The sequence below is a fragment of the Diadema antillarum genome, unplaced genomic scaffold (genome assembly GCF_040938485.1).
Source record: "Diadema antillarum isolate AM-2024a unplaced genomic scaffold, OU_Dant_1.0 scf00000127, whole genome shotgun sequence".
Taxonomy (NCBI): Eukaryota; Metazoa; Echinodermata; class Echinoidea; order Diadematoida; family Diadematidae; genus Diadema; species Diadema antillarum.
This window is the reverse complement of record NW_027271016.1, coordinates 541,231-560,681: the sequence shown is the minus strand read 5'-3', so window position 1 is coordinate 560,681 and position 19,451 is coordinate 541,231. Positions and strand designations below refer to the sequence as shown.

Here is a 19,451-nt window from a genome sequence, read left to right as displayed (position 1 = left end):
TGTTTATACTATGCATCTTCAACTGAAGTCCTTCCACAATAAATGCCCCTTCCACAATATTTGGGGGATCTGTCGCGCATTCTACACCACTTCCTAATTTACTCAACCTATAACACTGGGGGGCCCTGTCTGTCAGTGGAAAAACAGCGGATCAGAGAGTACGTGGGACAGAGCGTGGAACACTCTTATCGGGCATCGAAGGTCCATCACTTCTCCGGAAGAGCGATCGGCGATACGAGCAGAAAGCTGATAATCCCACTGAAGGAGAAGATGGAACGCATGATACGTTAATTGCCTGTGACACAGCTGCTTCTGTACCCACCAGCTGAAAGACAATGCTCATTATATAGTTGGTTGATTGGCCAAAATGACAGACAAAGACATGGCAATTTTTGTGAATGAATACAGACTGGGTGAAGAGATACACATGTAACTATTAAATCAAAAAGATGATTTAAGAAGCAAAGCTGTGCAAAAAACAAAACCGAATGGTATTGCGCAATGAATTACACTTATTGCAGAACTCATACTGCAGTATGATATCATTTCAGAACAGGATAATCAATACTGTAAAACGAGGAATGTTCGCATGCATTTTAATTTCGCGACTTTTGTGGGAGCCAAGATTGGCAAAATTAAAATGCATGTGAAAGTTCTTGTCTACACTATATGCGATGAATGTTAGACGCAACTCATGAAAATTTCATGCCTTGAAAAAGACAGTCGGCTCCAAATCACAAAAATCTGATGTCGCGAAAATATCTCGTTTTACAGTATGCAGTTTTCAGTGCTGTGAGAACTGGCACAAAACCAGTTCGCTACCTACTTCACAGCTACCCATTTACTTTTTTTACATTCAAACTATTAAAAAAAAAAGGAAGTTCTGTTGCATTGTTGAACAATTTCCTACAGGAAATTATTATATTAATGAGACAACGAAACTAAAATTTCACTTTCAAAACTGTAGTTTTGCATGTTGACAGTCTTACAGACAGTTGCACAGCTAAGAAATCTTCCCAGCAGCCACAAAGCAAGAGTAGTCAAAAGCAACGTCTATCTTACACTTGCGATGCACAGCTATAAATCACTGATTCACATAAACAGTTTTTGCGTACCCATGTCTGTTTACACCTGGCAATCTATTCAGCCACCTTGCCCATTCCTTAATCATCACAGATATTTCCTAGTCATAATAATCTAAAATGCACTGTTTTTTTATAGTCCATCCTATCCTCTTAGTAGAACGAGAAAACAAAATGCCACAAAATCACACATATTCACTCACACACACACACACAAATGATATTACAATGAATTCGAATGGACAGATATCATGTCCTACTTCAATGACTGTTAATGAAGTTTCAATCTTTTTTTTTCCCGCTATTTCCATACCAGAGTAATAAAAACTGAAAAGAAAGAGTGCAATATGAAAGCACATTTCTAAGTTATACAACATATATCCCATGGTCATCATGGGAGGTCTAAGGAACAGGTAAATCATTCCTGAATATGTACATATTACATTAAAATGCCACTTTTTTCTCATGTTGATGCAACTGGGAGGACAAAACTCAACAAAAACGAGAATGGATGACGTTTCATTTAAATCCGAGAGGAAAGCTCTGGAATTTGAAACTTTCATATGTTTAATAAAAGACAGTGGCATTGATCATAATCCTAAATGATAATAAGAAGGGGCACTGATGTCATCTCTTTGACGAACTTCCACTGGTTGGCACAAGAAAAAAGTATAACTAGTAATCGGTTGCTTGATAATTGACAGTAATAACATTGGGAGACTTGAAAGGCATTGATAGATTGAAGTGTTGATTCTCTAGAAAGGAGGATGTGCTCTATACATTCAGGAAGTAATAGGAAATTAAAGTACAATATTCATCTCTCAGTTGTTTTCAAAAAGTGGGAGAGAGTTTTTCTTGCGGCTTGACACAATTCACACTGATCACCATCGATAAACAAAGCGAAAAATATGAAAATTTGTGGAAATGGGAGGGCCTGCTGTCAAAAAGAAATTTCCTGTCCTGATTCACGCAATCACAGACCGTCAATTACTGACAGGAATCTACTTTAATGAACTGTGTTGAGAAAGAGCGAAGGATTGTTCGATCGACAAATAACTCCTACTTAAAGGTCAACTCCGCCACGTTCCAGTGGCTATCACATTGATCTCAAGAGTGGGCGACAACGTCAGTGAATGAATTGTTTTCTTAATAATAAAAAATGAAAAAAAAATCCTGATGACTATCATCTTTTAAAGCTGCATGCTACAAATCAGTTGTAGGTACTCATCTCTACTCAAACACGCAGCATAGGCCACAGAAATTACAAAAATCCAATTATCTTTGATCTTTGTATTCTGCCATTTGCTCACATACTGAGCTGAGTCAGAGATGTTCATGAATTAACAGCAAATTATGTGAAGATATGACAATTCATCTTCATTTAAAGTTCATGGCTGTATTTCAAAACTTTTATGACCAAACAGATATAAAATGATTTGTGTACAAACTGTAATACTTCCCTGTCTATCATCAAAATGTTATCTGGACAAATGGCACTTAAGCATCGCAACAGACTGATCGACCCACTTTATGGACAGGGGAATGTATTACTAGCTTGATCCATGTAAATTTGAAACTGGAGATTGCATTATCAGAAGCGGCGAGTGAGCATGGAGAATACATATATGATGAAGGAGTTGTGTTGACAGGATAAATATCTCTATATGCACATGTATACATCGGATTGTATACGTGATGGAAATGGAAGAGAAAGGGAAAAGAGGGAAACGTACACAGACAAGGGGAATTTTCATTACCGGGAGTGTGTGGCATGCCTATGGTTCTTTTTGGAGATGCCCCCTCACAAAGTGCAGGCATTATTAAATCAGTAGTCATGCCTTGGTGGGTAGCAAGTCCCATCTACGACGCCGGGTGCACTGCAAACCGCGAGTTTGGCATTGAATGCCCAAATTGCCGTCAACCTCATGGCACCTCATGGCATCCGAGTAGCTTAATTTGGATCTCTTTTGGCGACTAGATTGGCCAAACGCTTATACACTTTGTATGTGCACAGAACTCCATATGTAGATGGCCAAAGAAAATGTGGATTTCTATACCGCACTAGCCAAAGTTTCAGGCAAAATTGACCCTTGTGTCTTCATATGAACTCTAATTGTGGGGGTTCAGATTTCACAATCCAAAATTCATCACAGAGGAAAAAGCACTGAAATTAGAATTGCTTGAATCAGTTTGTAAGAAATATAGCAGATCTACAAATCACATCTCTGTGATTTGTGTGTGTGTGTGTGTGTGTGTCTGGAACAAATGTTTTTGAAGGATTATGATGTGGTCATACTAAACAATTCTAGCAAGAAACGGGTCAAAAAAATATTCAAATACGTCACAGAATGACATCATGGAAAGTCTGTTTGCACAATTTATAGAAGTCAATACTTGAAAGTAAAATAGTTTTTGTGTATCAAACTGCGGTAACACCAATGGAAAATAACATCATGATCAAATATAAAAACAAGGAAGTTACAGAACTCCACAGCATGTTTTCATAAGACAGTGTGATACATATTGCTTAAAACCACAAATTGCAAATTTAATAGATGAAGCATTAGTAATATGCAAGATATCTTTTGTATGGCAAGTTTTCATGCATATATGTGAGGAAACAAACTATAAAATCCAACACAATGTGTGGTTTATAAAATGCAGTTTTAGACAGGGAGTGCCAAATTCTAAAATGTACTGTACAATTTGTTTGTTATGTCACATTTAATGGCCACTGGGACGTTTGTCTCTCCCTGTATCATTCTTGGGGGATTTAATTCTGCTGGCACAGTTCTCCTGCCAGACAATGTACAGTCCCGTGTATACAGGAAATGGTGATCAGGTGAAACATGCTGTATATGCATACTGTCAACTCAAGTGTAACATTTGGCTCTCCGCAAGAAAAAACAAAAACAAAAGCAGTAGGACTTGGCAGCAAAGATTAGATTTTTCACACTTAACAGCTTCCCATTGGGGGAAAACATGCACTGACAGCTAGGGTGCATTATAACAGAGAACCTTGCTTCTCTCTTCAAGCGGAAGTGAGTACCCTTACATTTCAAAACTAAGACCCAAGCCCTGTGAATAATTTGGAAGATCCCCTGCTCAGCCTGCTTGAAAACATTGTGGGGCTAACCAGATTTTTTTTCTTTCTTTCTCTCCCTCTCTGAAGAGTCTTAAAGCTGACATGCAGGTATGATGTACATGTAGAGGTACATCGTCACCAAAAGACTTGAGGCTTTGTAATTCAGTAAAATGTGAGGATCAATTTTAGATACCTTATACACACACACACATACACACACATAAAACACACACATAAATTCACACATAATTCATTGAAGAATATGATGTACGTAGTGTGATCTATACAAAAGACATCAAAATCAACACTGCACACTGGCACTGGTCCAACGGTCCCTGACCAGTAAAAATCACTGTCGGACCAGTAACTTCTCTAGGAATGGATCAGTAAAACATGGAAACACTGGGTACCTATTTAGTCCGACAGACACGTCGCACAAGAAAATAATAGGTTAGTGTGCTTTAATAAGATTTTGGGTGTCTCCCTTTGTAACAAAAGACAAACTATTTTGGGAGGGGGTTGTTTTTGTTTTTGTTTCCCTTTTATCTAGTGATGGATTGGTCTGTGCTAAAACATGACTTACACTTGGGAAGCTTAGAGACTTTGCCAGTGAGGACAAACAGATTATACAGTCTTTGGGATGAGGATACATAGGTAATTAATGCTAACTTTGGGTTGACGTGTTGGTCATACGCACATGCACACCACAATCAGAAGCCACAGGTTAACAGTCATCGACTGGCTAGACTCTTTTGCGATGCATCACACACTGTATGTTCAGATGTGAACACGGCTGTGCAATTCACCACATTTAGATATATATTCATACACACTGCTAACAACCATCATCAAGACAACTAGGTTCTAGAAGCCCATCAGTTCAGTGTACCGCAATACACTTTAATTTCCCCAAAGGCAACACCTAATGTACTTGGCATGTATGTACCACATCTACAGGCTCATTCCTGGAGCTACTGACATGGGCTTCTCTTCAAATGCATTTTACATCAACCAATAGCATGTCTCTCATCTCCACTTCCAACTAATAAAGCATTTCTGCAAATCAATTCATAGTCGTAAGTAACGAAACCTTTTGTGGAAAGGTTATTCCAGGACAAAGACAAAAATGTTGTTCAAATTCTAATAGCAACCATTACTCAGATGTCACAATTGAGAATGCATTTTGTGTGAGGATAGTTATCTTCTAATCTCTTAGAATATATACCTGGTTTATATCTATGTCAACTCATCTATGTCACATCATCTATGTTAAATCATTCTCTTCTGAAATGTATAACCATGCATCACAAAACCAACAAAAAGTCGCACCCCTTGATTTTACACAAGGACTCAAAATAGGTGAACTGGGTCAACCAAGTCAATCTTGAGTTTTTCATATTTTCTGAAAGAACTACTGTAAAAGTGGATATTTTCACGCGACTAATTTTTTGCGCTCAGCGGGGTAAGAAGAGTTTCGCATGTTTTTAATTCTGCGGAATCAAGGTATCAACTACTGGAACATATGCAAAGCAAAAATATTCGCATGCTTTTATTTTTGCGCTAGTTTCTGGTTGCGTGAAATGCGCGAAAATTTCAACACAGCAAAAATTCCACTTTTTACAGTATTCTTCTTTGACATTATAAATGGGAAAGTGTGTTTACAGCAGTTTTTCTACAACCTCTTTCTTTGTAGAGTAGTGTGATCAGTTATGTCTTACAGGCCCCTTTTCATTTCTTGAAAATTCTTAACACACTCTTCACTTTCAACTCTAATAACTTTTAAAAGGAAGACGCTATAATGCTTTGAAAGTTGGCAGTAATCATTGACAGAATGTGTTAGTACAGCGTTCTCAATTTTCAGGTTAATCTGATAATCCCTCCATTGTTGTTGCCACAGTGGTTTACATCCTGTTTTTGTCCCATTCACTGCACAGCTAGCAGGGCTTGGTAAAAATTAAGCACTTGAATAGACCCAGTACTTCAGAGCCTCTTTTTTTCAGATCACATTTTTTCCAGAGTGTGTGCTTTCTTTCAAATATTTAGATAGGTTATAGGAGAGTCTGTTTGAATGGAGTACCATAGGTACATCATTTTTAAAGCTTTGAGTCTGCTCTTTCAGAATCTGCCCCTAACTAAAAAAATCCATGCCTGGCGACTTTTTGTTGGTTTTGTGATGCATGGTCACATATGGGCGTTCATTCACTGCTAGCTGATGTCAGGAAGCCCCTCAGATACGTTTCAGCCACTCTCACAGGACAGGGTAATTATCACTGCTGACACTGTGGTGAATTATAATGGCATATTCCAACTTGCTCAGGTAGAGTTGAGATGCAAACCCTCTTTTGCATTATCCCTGAATAACAAATCTGAAAGTGGCTTTCTGTCTCAGATAATATAAGAGGGTCGGACAAATGCTACAATGCTACTAAAACACTGCTTTGAGAAATATTAACACACAATGAATGCTAGAGATGGAGATCTTGCATCTGTGTGTTTTTAAAGTCAGTATTACAGAACCTTCATGAAATACATTCATGTAATGCACTCATGTACTACCGATTGGGGGAACATTTTCTTTTCTTTCTTTCTTTTTGTGTGTAAAACAAGAGCACTAGATTTCAGCCACACAAAGATAGGCAGCTATTACATATGGCGATTCTTGTTCAATCTTCAGCAATCAACCACTGGATCAAACGGCAAAAGCAACATCTTTTCACATTGCTTGTATCATTCAAAAAGACGACAAAATCCAATCTAACAAATACACACACGCACACACACACACACACACACACACATACACACTATGGAGAAGGCTGTACTATTATAAGAGTTGAGAAAATCCAATTGCTCCCTAGTCAGTTAAACTAATGTATGCACTTTCCACTGATTTAGGTACAATTCTGCAAACTCAGTATGCAATGTCTAGATCCAAACAGAGTCCTTGCATAACAAATACATGCCTAAGCTGCAGAAAGCATGGGTTTGGCTGTGTTTGATACACAGTTTAGTTGACAGATGCTGTTTTTGCAGCAGTAAGTATGGAGACATGCTGCTATTCAGGCAAGTCTGGTGAAATCAGTGGTTTCTAGCTTGTCGTAGGTGGTGGCGGGCGGGATAAAGATAATTTGCATTAGATAGAGTTCAGTTGGATGCCTAGAAAGGGCGAGGCGAAGACGAATCACACAAGCCTTCCGCTCCAGGCAAACCAACATGTCTTCAGATAGACAGTTGGTTGCTAGTAAACAGGACGAGTGGTTATTGTAAACACCTGGAATTTAAGAGCTATAAAATGAATGTGGTTCCAATTAGAGCCATAGGGATTTTCCCTAGTTTCGGGGATTATCAAATTTTATCTCTGGTTTCCTAAAGTATGCTCGACTGTGCTTCAAAAGGATACTAAGAAATGTTAGGACAGTCAATTTCTAAGATTGAGAACTTTGAATAATTTTTCATATTATGTATGCATATTACTCACAAGCTTCATTGCTGTACCACTTTGAAGAAAAGCCAGCTTTTCATGCTAACACTAGAGTAGGTCAGTTGGATGTATCCACCTCCCTGGTATTACAAATAATATTCTATATAATATTTATCTTCGTGAATAAACTGAGATACAGCATACTGTGGTTAAGCAGGCTTGCCTTGGTGTATGTCTGAGGTGGGTACTGTTCCTGTGGCGAATCTTTGCAGGATGAACAAGCATTTAAAACCCCCACTGGCACATGACTGTACTTTGGGAGGGACCTACCCTTACAACATACCTATTAATGTCAAAACATTCAATTGCAGCCTCATTTGAGCTAAAATGTTTTCCTAAGGTGCTTCTTACACTTGAACAGACAGCCACTAGTTTTGTTGTTGTTGTTGTTGTTGTCATTGTCATTGTTGTGTTTTTTGTTTGTTGTTGTTGGGTTGTTTTTGTTTTGTTTTTGTTTTTGTTTTTTTGTTTTGTTGTTGTTGTGTGTGTTTTTTTTTTGTTTTTTTGTTTTTTTGTTTTTTTTTTGTTTTTTTTTTTTTTGGGGGGGGGGATAATATTATCTATATCTTCAAGCAAACCTGATGATTTCCATTCACTGCAGACCCAACTACTGCAAATGTGTACTCCCCAGTTTTCGTGGAAAGTCACAAGAAACTCTCAGGGAGACATGAATATTTGTACATGTACCCATCTAAAAAAAAAAAAAACTCATTAACCCTTTGTGCGGTTTGAGTGTCTATTGGCACAAAAAACCCAATGGTATTGTACACCCTGTCCTATGTCCCTGGCACTGAAAGGATTTCAAACAAACTAGATCAAGTGAGAGGAATGTTTATTAAAGATGATGGTGTACACCAATGAAATTTCTAGCAACTGTTAATGTTATAAAACTGGCATTTAAGATATTCTGGTAAAAATATGAATAAAAGATAGTTAAAGATATTGAAACTAAGATGTTTACTGAATGGAAATCATGAAATCTAAAAAAAAAAAATTGGATTTCTACTACAAAATTATCAACTACTAATATTGCAGTGTGTCAGAGCTTTTGACTTCCAAATAAAGTAACACACACAAAAAGTTGTATTTACTGCTTGGAACCTAAAGCATACCCCGAGGAAACAAATCAAGCACAACAAAAACTGTGCAACATACACACAAACACACAGACACACACATACAAAATGCGCTACTCTGCAAGAATCAACTGCCTGGCAAAAAAACATAGCTACATATACATGCAATGTACGTGCCACATTCACATCAAGTTGAGAAGCATAATATTTAAATCTCACTTGCAATTTAGGGCTGATTGTTCACATTCTTTCAAAATGTTAGAATAATATCAGTATATCATGTTTGTCTGCACTAAATAAACTCAAGTCAAGCGCTTCTTTTCTTTCTCTACCCCAAACCCCATCTCCTCCCCCCATCCCCCACTCCACAAAACAAAAACAAAAACCCAACAACTGTCAATTCAAATTGTTCATACGTGGAAATAATTGTACTGGGTAAACATCTGAACGAAGCAATGATGAACCCCAAACTCAAAAATAAAAAAATGAATAAAAAAGGAAGAAACTAATGAAACTAAATTGCAAGAAAAAAAAAAGTGCAAATGAATTTAAGCCATTGTCTCCGCAATATTGCTGGCCTCTTCTCTACCTAACTTGTTCTGGAGCAGGGGGGGGGGGGGGGGGAGGGGAGAGGAAGTGAAACCAGTACAGAGTCTTTTGCAAATACAATTGACTGTCACCCCCAGATATCTCAGCACTATCCAAGCAGGCCCGTCTGAACAGGTGAATTCTGAAATACAAATACATTGTGAATGCAGCGAAGTCCAGTGCGGAAACGTAACAAACAGGAAATATCGCTCTATATGCAGGTGAATCTGCACGCACGTGCCGATGCTTCACCGTGATGAAGTAGTTGTTGAGGCAATCTGGGAATCGGGCGTAACCTTAAAAACTTATATCAGACAAAGAACAAGATGTCCTAATCCTAACACCAAATGAATGGGCACTTTCACTATTGGATGCTGTCCTGTGGATCTCCCGCTCCCCCATCTGCACTTGGCAGTTTGCGCGTAATTGGTTAATACTTCGGCTGGAAGAAAAAGTGACCTCCAAATCCGCCGTACTCATCCCCGTGGATTAGCAAATTGAGAGCAACGTTTCAAGTTTCAGTCAGCCAACAAACCTGTCCCCGAAACTTTTCTCTCATTGTATATGACACAAACAATGCACCTGTCTGAAACATCCATCCACACAGCTGCAAGCAAAATTTCATAAACAATGGGGGGAATCGAAAAGTATGAAATCGTGGCCCGCTGGTAGTTCAAACAGAAATGCACTTCTTGGTCTATTATGATCAACAAATCTTTAACCCTCTTTCAATTCAAACCGCTTCACCTTCACTTGTAGAAATTTATATAAAGTTAGCAAGATTTTTAATGATTATTTCAGGACAAGAAGGATGGACACATTATTCAAATCGGTATACAATACATGGCAATTACAAATCAATGATTTAGCTGACTTTGAATAGTCATGCATATCACGTGGAATTAATATGGACATACAGAAAACAAACAAACTAATGATATATTTGAAATTACAATCATAACATAACTATTGCTCTATTCATGGAGCAATCACTAGATGATTGTTAAATAATAATGCTTTGCCATTATTAAAAGAGCAATCCCTATTTCAATACACTGTACCTACTGGTACACAGTACAAATGGAGGATGCAATCTACACTGTGTAAATACATTCAATAAAGATTTATTGGGAAGAAAAAGCAACTGCAAAACAACATGTTGCATTTTGGCACTGACAACAGTGACTAAGAAGCCTAGTGGGGTCCTATTCACTATTTTCCAATAACAACCATTGAACAGCTGTCTCAAAGCATACAAATAAGATTCACCTTTATTTATCTTTCAGGGTAGAGAGAGAGCGCGCATTTATACATGGAATGACTGTTATTATAAGTCTTGCTTTGAATTGTTTTGCTAGAGTTCTCAAGGTTTGTGTGTTGCTTGTTATTTTGTATGCTTTTTGATATTCTGTTTTCTTTTGATATAAGAGCGCTTTTCACTTTTGGAGTGCAAAAGTTCACGAGATGGGGGCAAGAAACTAAAGGAGGCCTACTGATTTGCTTTCTGCAACAAACATACATTCTAATGCCTCAAGTACTCAATGATATACACATATGTTTGGTAACAAGAAAGAAATTGCTTCAAAAGAAAAGCTGCTGCTTATTACAGTATGAATAGATTTAAACAAATTAGGGAAACTGACAAGAAATTTACCATTGAATGAAATTACATGTGTGACTTAGTGGGAGGACAAGCACACACTTTATATCACTAGACTTTTAAGCAAATCTGGATATGAAGTGACTGAAAATCAAAATGCCTATGAAAGCAATTTATAAAAGATAAATTAGGAAAATGTGTTAGTGTATTCATGAGAAAGAGAGAGAGTGAGAAAAAGAAAGAATGGGAGGAGAGAGAGAAGGGAAGAGACAGAGTCTGTGGATAAGTATGTGTGAGAGGATCAAATGGGACAGTTTGTGATGTTTCATTGTAATATCAATTCTGCAACAAAATAATATGAGGTGTATGAACGCATATATCATAAGTTTAATAAACGAGTGGTAGTACATCAAATTCAAGAGAGAGCAAAAGCAAGATATGACACACTATCTCCAAGCACATAAAAGATGCAAGACCATAGTGTCTCTTGCAGACCCATGAGAATTCAGAGCAAGTTGGATTTTTTTTTTCAGTGTCTCGTGGAAGAAAACCAGTTGTTTCCTTGCAGAAGGCATGGTACTGCCTTCCTAGTGACTTAAAGGCTTCAGTGCAAGGGTTTGATGCATTGTATATAACGTCGGGTGAAAATGATAGGAACGTTAAGTTGTCACTTTCGAGGCAACTTCACGCCCTTCTCATTCTCAACAGATGATAGAAACTCTTTAGGAGTGGTTACTTCACACATTGAGAGCAGAATGGACAATAATATGAAAAACATAATAAAAAAGTAATCCATAAACTCAGTCAGTAATAAAAGGTAGAGTACATTAACCTCCTTTCTGCAGCCCTTGGCTAATATTTTCCTCACACGGCAGGCAGCAAATTACTGAGAAAAAGTTTGTATATTCATCAGCAGCCTTGTAATCACCAAGCATTAGCAGTCAGTGTGCGAGCCTCTGCAAATTACCTTAGCATGGCATTCTACTTCATGGAATTGAAAATAACACTTTTAGTGTGACTCCTCATGAATACCCTATCATCCGCATGAGATAGAATGTTACAAAAAAAGGTCTCCTCAGGCACACTGTGCATTAAGATTTTTGCAAATAAAATGTGAAAAGAACAAATAAATTTTGTCTGTGTTACTATTTAAACACTCTCTCTTTTTTCTTTTTTTCCTCGGTTTCTCTCTTGCAGTAGCTATTTTTTCTTTTTGTTCATCATGGCTGTACTCAATTCAGAAATCACATCTGTTCAATATGATATTGGCTTCACTTCACTTTCATCACCACATCTGTTCAATATGATATTGGCTTCATTTCACTTTCTTTAATTAATATGTGTCATATCTGAGGGAATTCTAATTAGTTTTGAATGAGTCACATAATGAGATCAATATGATATGGAATCTACTCTTCATCTTGTTTTGCGATCTTATGTTGCTAATGCTGTTAGATATTTGCAATACACTACTTTGTTTGGGACTTCTACTCATTTCTAAAACTGGGAATTACAACTGCAATAGTCACGATAATGGTACACAGCTGCGCACAGTAAGTCCTCACATCACTAGAATTCATGGATGTCTAGCACATGAAGAAAATGACCTCAAGTGCAGATTTCTATTTTTCAATGTTGAGCTCCGAGTAGGGGAATTACAGTTAGTGCTTTTTACTTGTGGACAAACAAAAACAAAAACAGAAGGACACTATGACGGCTCAGCTAACAGCCTGCGCATAGTTCTACTGAATGAATATGAATGCACTTCACACAACATAGCAGCTGTTTTGCAGTGGCCATTGTGGGAGCACTATAATCGGATATATTGAATGAAAACAAGTGAGAGAAGAAGACCATGGCCACTGCACTACATTCACTGCTGAGACACAACACTGCACAGTCAAGTGCTATACCGTACTGTAAAAGTGGAAATTTTCGCTGCGGTTGAAATTTTCGGGCATTTCGCGCAACCCGAAACTAATGAGAAAATAAAAGCAGGCGAATAAGTTTGCTTGCCATATGTTCCTATAGTTGATGTCTTGATTCTGCAGAATTAAAAACACGCAAAACTCTTCTTACCTCGCTGAGCGCGAAAAATTAGTCGTGCAAAAATATCCATTTTTACAGTAACCAGTTTTGGAGTCAACCCTCTGAATGCATTCTCCATATTAACTGCCAATGCTACACTGCTTGTATATTATGTCACTGGGAATTTGAAATGATGGAGAGGGTTAATCTTAATGCAATAGACCAACTCCCATCACACATCAGAATGTCATGCATATATGTATTTATTAACATTTGTATCTTTAACACAAAGGTTATCCCTGGCAGTTCCATAGCATGCTGAAGGCTAGCCCAACTAAGAAACAACTAACGGAATGCAAAGTGCATACAAAGTAAAGGATGACAAATAAAAAAGTTCTTTTGCTACTGCCACGATGAAAATCTATGCTGACATCTGATTAAACTAATGTATTACATTCAAATATTGAATACTCTTGGAGTGAAGATTACACATGGGAATCAGCTCATGCGAATGCGAATCTATAGATGAGGGGTAGTGAGAAGAAGACAAGAAAGAGACTGGAGCAATTCAATTGAAGCTTTCACAGGACTTGGATGCCTCCATTTTCTTCAATAGCATTTACTATGTTCTGCTGTAATTATATGGCCCCTTTATTTACACTTTAATGAAGTTCCTTGACCCTAGCCTCTGACTTTCATTAGGATTGAACTTCAAATCTCTCCGCACAAGGGAAATATTTTCTAATTCATATCAATACATAACATTTAGAGGAGGAAATAATAGCCATTTTTTAATTTTATCTTATTTCATTTCTTATTTTTGTTAGAGAGTGCTCTAGAGTTCTGCGTGTTTACAAAGTCTGGATGTCTTCAATACCTATGGTAGAGAGCGAAATACTACCCAATATTGCACTGATATCTGTTAGGAGTCAAATGTCACTTTGACATGCAAGCTTCTAATACACATGGGTTATGATACCAGTATATATGAGAGCTCGTTTGTATGAGAATATCATAAAGTGTTATTGATGAGGAGGGCATACATATCAACTGGAGTTACAGGAGAATATAAACCTTGACTTGGATACATGTAAATGCATATGATTATGATTTCTAACATGTAAAGTTAGTCTGAAAATTCAGCATTCATATTTTGAACAATACCCCTGCTAATTGAACAGATGAATATGAATAATGAGATCTATCTCCTTCCCTTTGTATCCATGCAATATACACATAAAATTAATGGGATACTTTGAACATTAAACAACAAATGGGATATCACATGCTGGAGAAAGGAAAGAACATGTACACAGAAATAAAGCCAGCAAACAAACAACAAGTACCACCATAGTTGCATGCATGTGTACTGATGGCTGAAGAAGCATTGGAAATAGAAGAAAGACGTAGATTAACTTTGTATGGCAGATTAGTATTCATGAAGATGTAACCGGCAAAATGAATCACGGAGCAATCAATGCAAAAGAATTCCAACAAAATATATTGATTTTGACATGCTTACACATCCAGTGACATGCAGGTTGCTTCATCATCCGGACTGGGAAGAGAGTGCAAGGGGTACATTGTTAGGGAACAGTGCATTCAAATCATACACGTACGTCTATTGTCTACTTCTGGCGATCAAGTATCTATGTCTGAATTTATCTAACACATATGGACAAAGACTCAAAACTTTAATAAGGTGCATTCGGTATAACTACATTCATATCTTATCAAATGTAAAACCTGCATAAGGACAATTAAAGAAGAAAGTAGTTTCTCGTCCTCATAATCATCTGATTATGGTTGATCCTTGCTTTTTATGCACATTTTGAATATTAGTGGCTCTAATAAAGAATCAGAATTACAAGCAATAGCATGCTCCAAGAACTATGACATGAGCCACAATTTATACAAATTATCCCAATGTGTCTTGAGGCAGGCATAATATCCATTTTTGACTACAATCAACATAAAGTAAAGTGCCCGAATACAAAATCTTGACTACAAAGTTTTATTTTATGATGTCAAGTATGCTTTCTGAATTTAGTGTTTATATTGTCCAACTGGACATACAAATACATCAATCTAATGTCCTCTGCCAGAGAGTAAAATCTTCCTTCATTCCATATTGGAAACCCAAACCTGGTGCACATAAAGGTAAAATTTATGACTCTTAATCACTTGACCTTTGACACATGACTTTGACCAAATTTAGCCCAATCCAGGCACAAAAAAACATTATAGATGGATAGACAACGGAAAGATGACTCTTAATATAAAGCCTCCTACATCACTGGTATAGAAGCTCCACAGCCAGTTAAAAGAAACCACAAAACTCAAATCCATCTGTTATCCAATATTAGAAATGTTAATATTTTCAGTCCAAACAACAGTTACATGAGTAGCCTATACAATACACTAAAATGAAAATGCATCATACACTCCACATGCCGATATATGCAGATTCAAACCACACAATCAGCAAGATTTAATAGCATTGCTTTCAGTGACCATATACACTGGTTCTTCCAAAATGCATCAGCTCCGCCTCACTACACTTTCAATGGTCTCTGACCATTACCGGTATTTTGCAAGGAAACCATTCATTATAAACAATCTCCCCTCATAATTGAATAAGTTAGCAACTGCACTGCACTGGCCATAACACCCATTAAAATCCATTTCATTGAACTCCAGAGGGGTGAAGGTCATATTTCAGTCTTCTTTGCTTTTGAATTTTTTTTTGTTTTTTTTTTTTTCTGAAAGAATTAAAAAAAATGCAATGGAGGGTGTGGAACAATTTTTTTTTTTTTTTTTTTTTTTTTTTTGGGGGGGGGGGGGGGCAACAATATTCTCTTTTGATCTTGAATCCATTCATACTTTACCATATTTTTTAAACAAAATTTTACTGTAGTTAATGCATACGACCAAAGACTGTATGACTAGACACAAGATGTAAGTTTTGTATTTGAAACATAGTAGAGACAGCAGTCATACTTCAATTCCCAAGGAAAGAGCCGAGTTCTTGTAAACATACTCTCTTTTTTTTAGTACACTCATCAGGTTGTATCCATTTTCAATGACAAACGTTCTAAGGAAATTTATCAAAACAAAGGATAAATTTGTAAAAATGTCACATAAAGTGCTATATTCAGGCAAAAGTCATCAGAAGAGACCTAATGCTGAATACATGCAGCAGACACATGCAGTGCAACAATAAAAAAAATATTTAAAAAAATGAATAGATAAATAAATGAATAAATAAAAACTGCATTGTATCATAGCATGATTGCTCAAATAAGAATGGAGGTCTTATCTAAAAAAAAAAAAAAAATCAATAAGAATATTCAAACGCTTACAGGAAATAGCACATTGAATCTTATCCCAAAGCACTACTTGCAAGTATAGGTTGCATCACATGGTAAACTAATAATCTATGATGTAAAGTACTGCACTCACTTTCTTGGGTCCCTTCGGCTACTGACAAACTTGGCACACTCCTTCCTGTTGAAACGGCTCTCAATCCACTCTCTTCCCGCCTAATGGGTGCAACAAAGACAGACCAATTTTTGTTTCCCCATCGTCCAGGAACACTTCATAAATACTACATCCAGTCTGTTAACTCTTTATGTGCCACGTTCGCACGTCCGGCTCAGTCGACGGCGTGCCAACTTCGCATATTCTGCTCAACAAACAAAGCCGCCAAAAACCGATCGATAAATCGCTAATCACTGCTAATCCCGCGGCACAATGAAAGCGTTTTCCGTGCTTTTGTTCCTCTTATATAAGCCTTGCATTCTATGTGGTGATTGACTATCAAGCGGTGTTCCCAACTAGATTTGCTCGTACATTCTAAGTTTCTGTCACTGCTTTATGTGCAAAAGTCATGCCTTTACAGTAATGTAGCAACTGGTCATTCGAAAGAGAAATTGAAAATAGATTCGTCATACAATTTATATCGAAACAAAGTTTGCGTTCCTCTTTAACTTTGCCTACTACTATGCCCATCCTAACAGAAATTTGTAGAGGTTATACAAATTTAAAAAACAGAATTCTTTCTCAAAGCATGACTACCTTCGTGTCTCGGAATAACGTGGCACACAGGGGGTTTCCAACATGGCACATAAAGAGTTAACAACTCAAAATATCATTTGTAATTGATATAAATACCATGCTTTAACATCATTTCAGGTCCGACATTTATTTATCATTAGTTTCAAAATCAATATACAGTTGTATGATGTCACACATTGTGTTTCTTTTTTATCAATAAGTTCATATCTATTTGAACAATATATCAAGCTTCAATAGTTTTCAGTGACATACCTTTTTGTTTGTTTCATGTATCAACTATGTATTCTTTATTCTGTGAAATGTCTATTTACATATACTGCTATATCTATAAAAAGATTTCTTCAAATCAAGCTTTGGTTCACTTGCTCTTTTTAAAGTATACTAATACCAGTAATATATTAATGAGATATAACTTATCATATAGTGACATAGCAAAAGAGGAAGAATTCTAAGGTGATAAAACTAAAAAAGAACACATCCAGGCTATTTTGCTCTGACAAAAGAGACCATTCAGTGAGAGTGAGAAGTTTTATTTTCTGCAAATGGTAGATGACAGCAGTGATTAATTATCATTAATATATTATTATCATCATTGTTACTATTATTACAGTGTATATTATTATTATTATTATTATTATTATTATTATTATCATTATTATCATTATTATCATTATCATTATTATCATTATTATTATTATTATTATTATCATCATCATCATCATCATCATCATTCTTATATAGCACATAAATACCTTTGGCAAGGTCTCTATGCGCTTTAGAGGGAAAACAAATAAATAGGAAAAGAAAAATACACAAACATTAATATGTTGCAAAGTCATCATCCAACAATCACTATGCTTCTTTTCAAACAGATAAGTTTTTAAAGATGCCTTGAACTAGTGTTCTACTTTGAATCAGAAAAAAAAAACCAACATTTTTATATCTTGTTGAGTTTTGTACATCAAACTTAAGGGTGTGTAGATAACACTACTACCAGTACATTGTAACATTTGAATTCAAATGACTAAGCTAACCAAGACAAAATTTTGAAGAGATTTTTCAGAGGAAGCTTGAATGACTGGAATTTATGGAAAGACTACTGAGTAACGTGCACATCTGTAAGCATCTATGAGTACATGAGTGTGACTATCTTCCTTCAGCAATGACAATGTAACATAGCTGGGATTGCACAATATCAACAGGGCTGCCAACTCTCACGCATTGAGCGTGAGACTCATGCATTTTGGTCCTTTCTCACTCTAAAACTTTTATTTCATTTGCATGCATTTCTATTGATCTCACTCATTTTGACTCCTAAATTATAGCATGGGCCCTATGGGAGTCTTACTCTCAACTAGTTTCCAGTATTGGCAGCCCTGTATCAAATATCTTCCAAAAAACAAAACAAAAAATCACGCTCTTGATTTAAAACAAAACAAAACAAAAAAAAAACGGCCTCGCGGCGCATGCGGGTATCAAGGTTGTAAATTTATTAAATTTGTAGTAAGTAAGGTTTACTAATTCCAACGTCTGTTTGTAAACGATAATGTAGTAAAGTTTATCAGGCCTACTGATAGTAGACCTAGTAGACAAAGGCACGAAGTCACTGTCTTCACTAAGAATAAGATTTGAACATCTAGATATTTTGCCACCCACATTACTACTGCTGATACAGCAGTTGTGTTCACATACTCTACCGCTTTAAAGCAGAACAAGTCACTATCAAGTGTGTAATCTGAAGGGCGAACAAATTGGGCAGCGGCAGCTCATCCGTTTGTAAGTTGAACCACACACATGAAAGTTCAAACATGGGACTAAGCTACGGCGAGCAGTCGGTTAAGTTCCAAAATTTGGAATAATTTGCTTTCCGAAAGAGAATACATTACCATTTTGGTCAGTGTGGTCATTATCCAGTAGGAGTACAAATACCAGTCCCCATGTACTCATTTCGAGATCGAACATGTACTGAAAGAAGTAATTTGATAGTACTGTCTTGGTAGCACAACATTACATCCGACGTTCCAAACGCATAGAGCTAGCAGTAAACGTGAAAAAAGTAAGGGCCCCAGCCGGCTGAACGAACGACCGATTAACGACAAAAGTACTACTAGTACCCTGCGCTGCAGCTGCGCTTCCCCAGCTCACGAGTTTCTCGATCGCCTGACTATGAAGTGGAACTTGCCGAGTGTACGAAGCCGCGTGTACGTACGTGCTGATGGCAGCAGCACTGTTTCTCTGACTCGAGTTTCATGGACTACGAGTTCGACTCAACAGGTTTCAGACGACGAGTTCCTTGAAAGACGTTCACCATTGTGGTGAATAGAACCTATATTTTATGATCCCTTTCCTGGGCACACCTGTGTATGACTAAGCTGTTAGTTTGGGCGTTGAAATAGTAAGGCATTAATGTCTCCTCATCCACTTTATTCTTCTT

General features: G+C 37.0%; 1 protein-coding gene across 1 annotated transcript in view; it reads right to left on the bottom strand.

Annotated features, from left to right (window-relative positions):
- The window catches only part of LOC139720362 (transient receptor potential cation channel subfamily M member 3-like), an 81,554-nt gene extending 62,510 nt beyond the window's left edge, over nt 1–19,044 (bottom strand). Inside the window, 3 exon segments of the mRNA XM_071631729.1 lie at nt 16,403–16,482; nt 17,770–17,790; nt 18,904–19,044. Coding sequence (XP_071487830.1) covers nt 16,403–16,482; nt 17,770–17,790; nt 18,904–18,924 — 122 coding nt within the window. The 5' untranslated portion in view covers nt 18,925–19,044.
- Nucleotides 19,045–19,451: the final 407 nt, after the last annotated feature.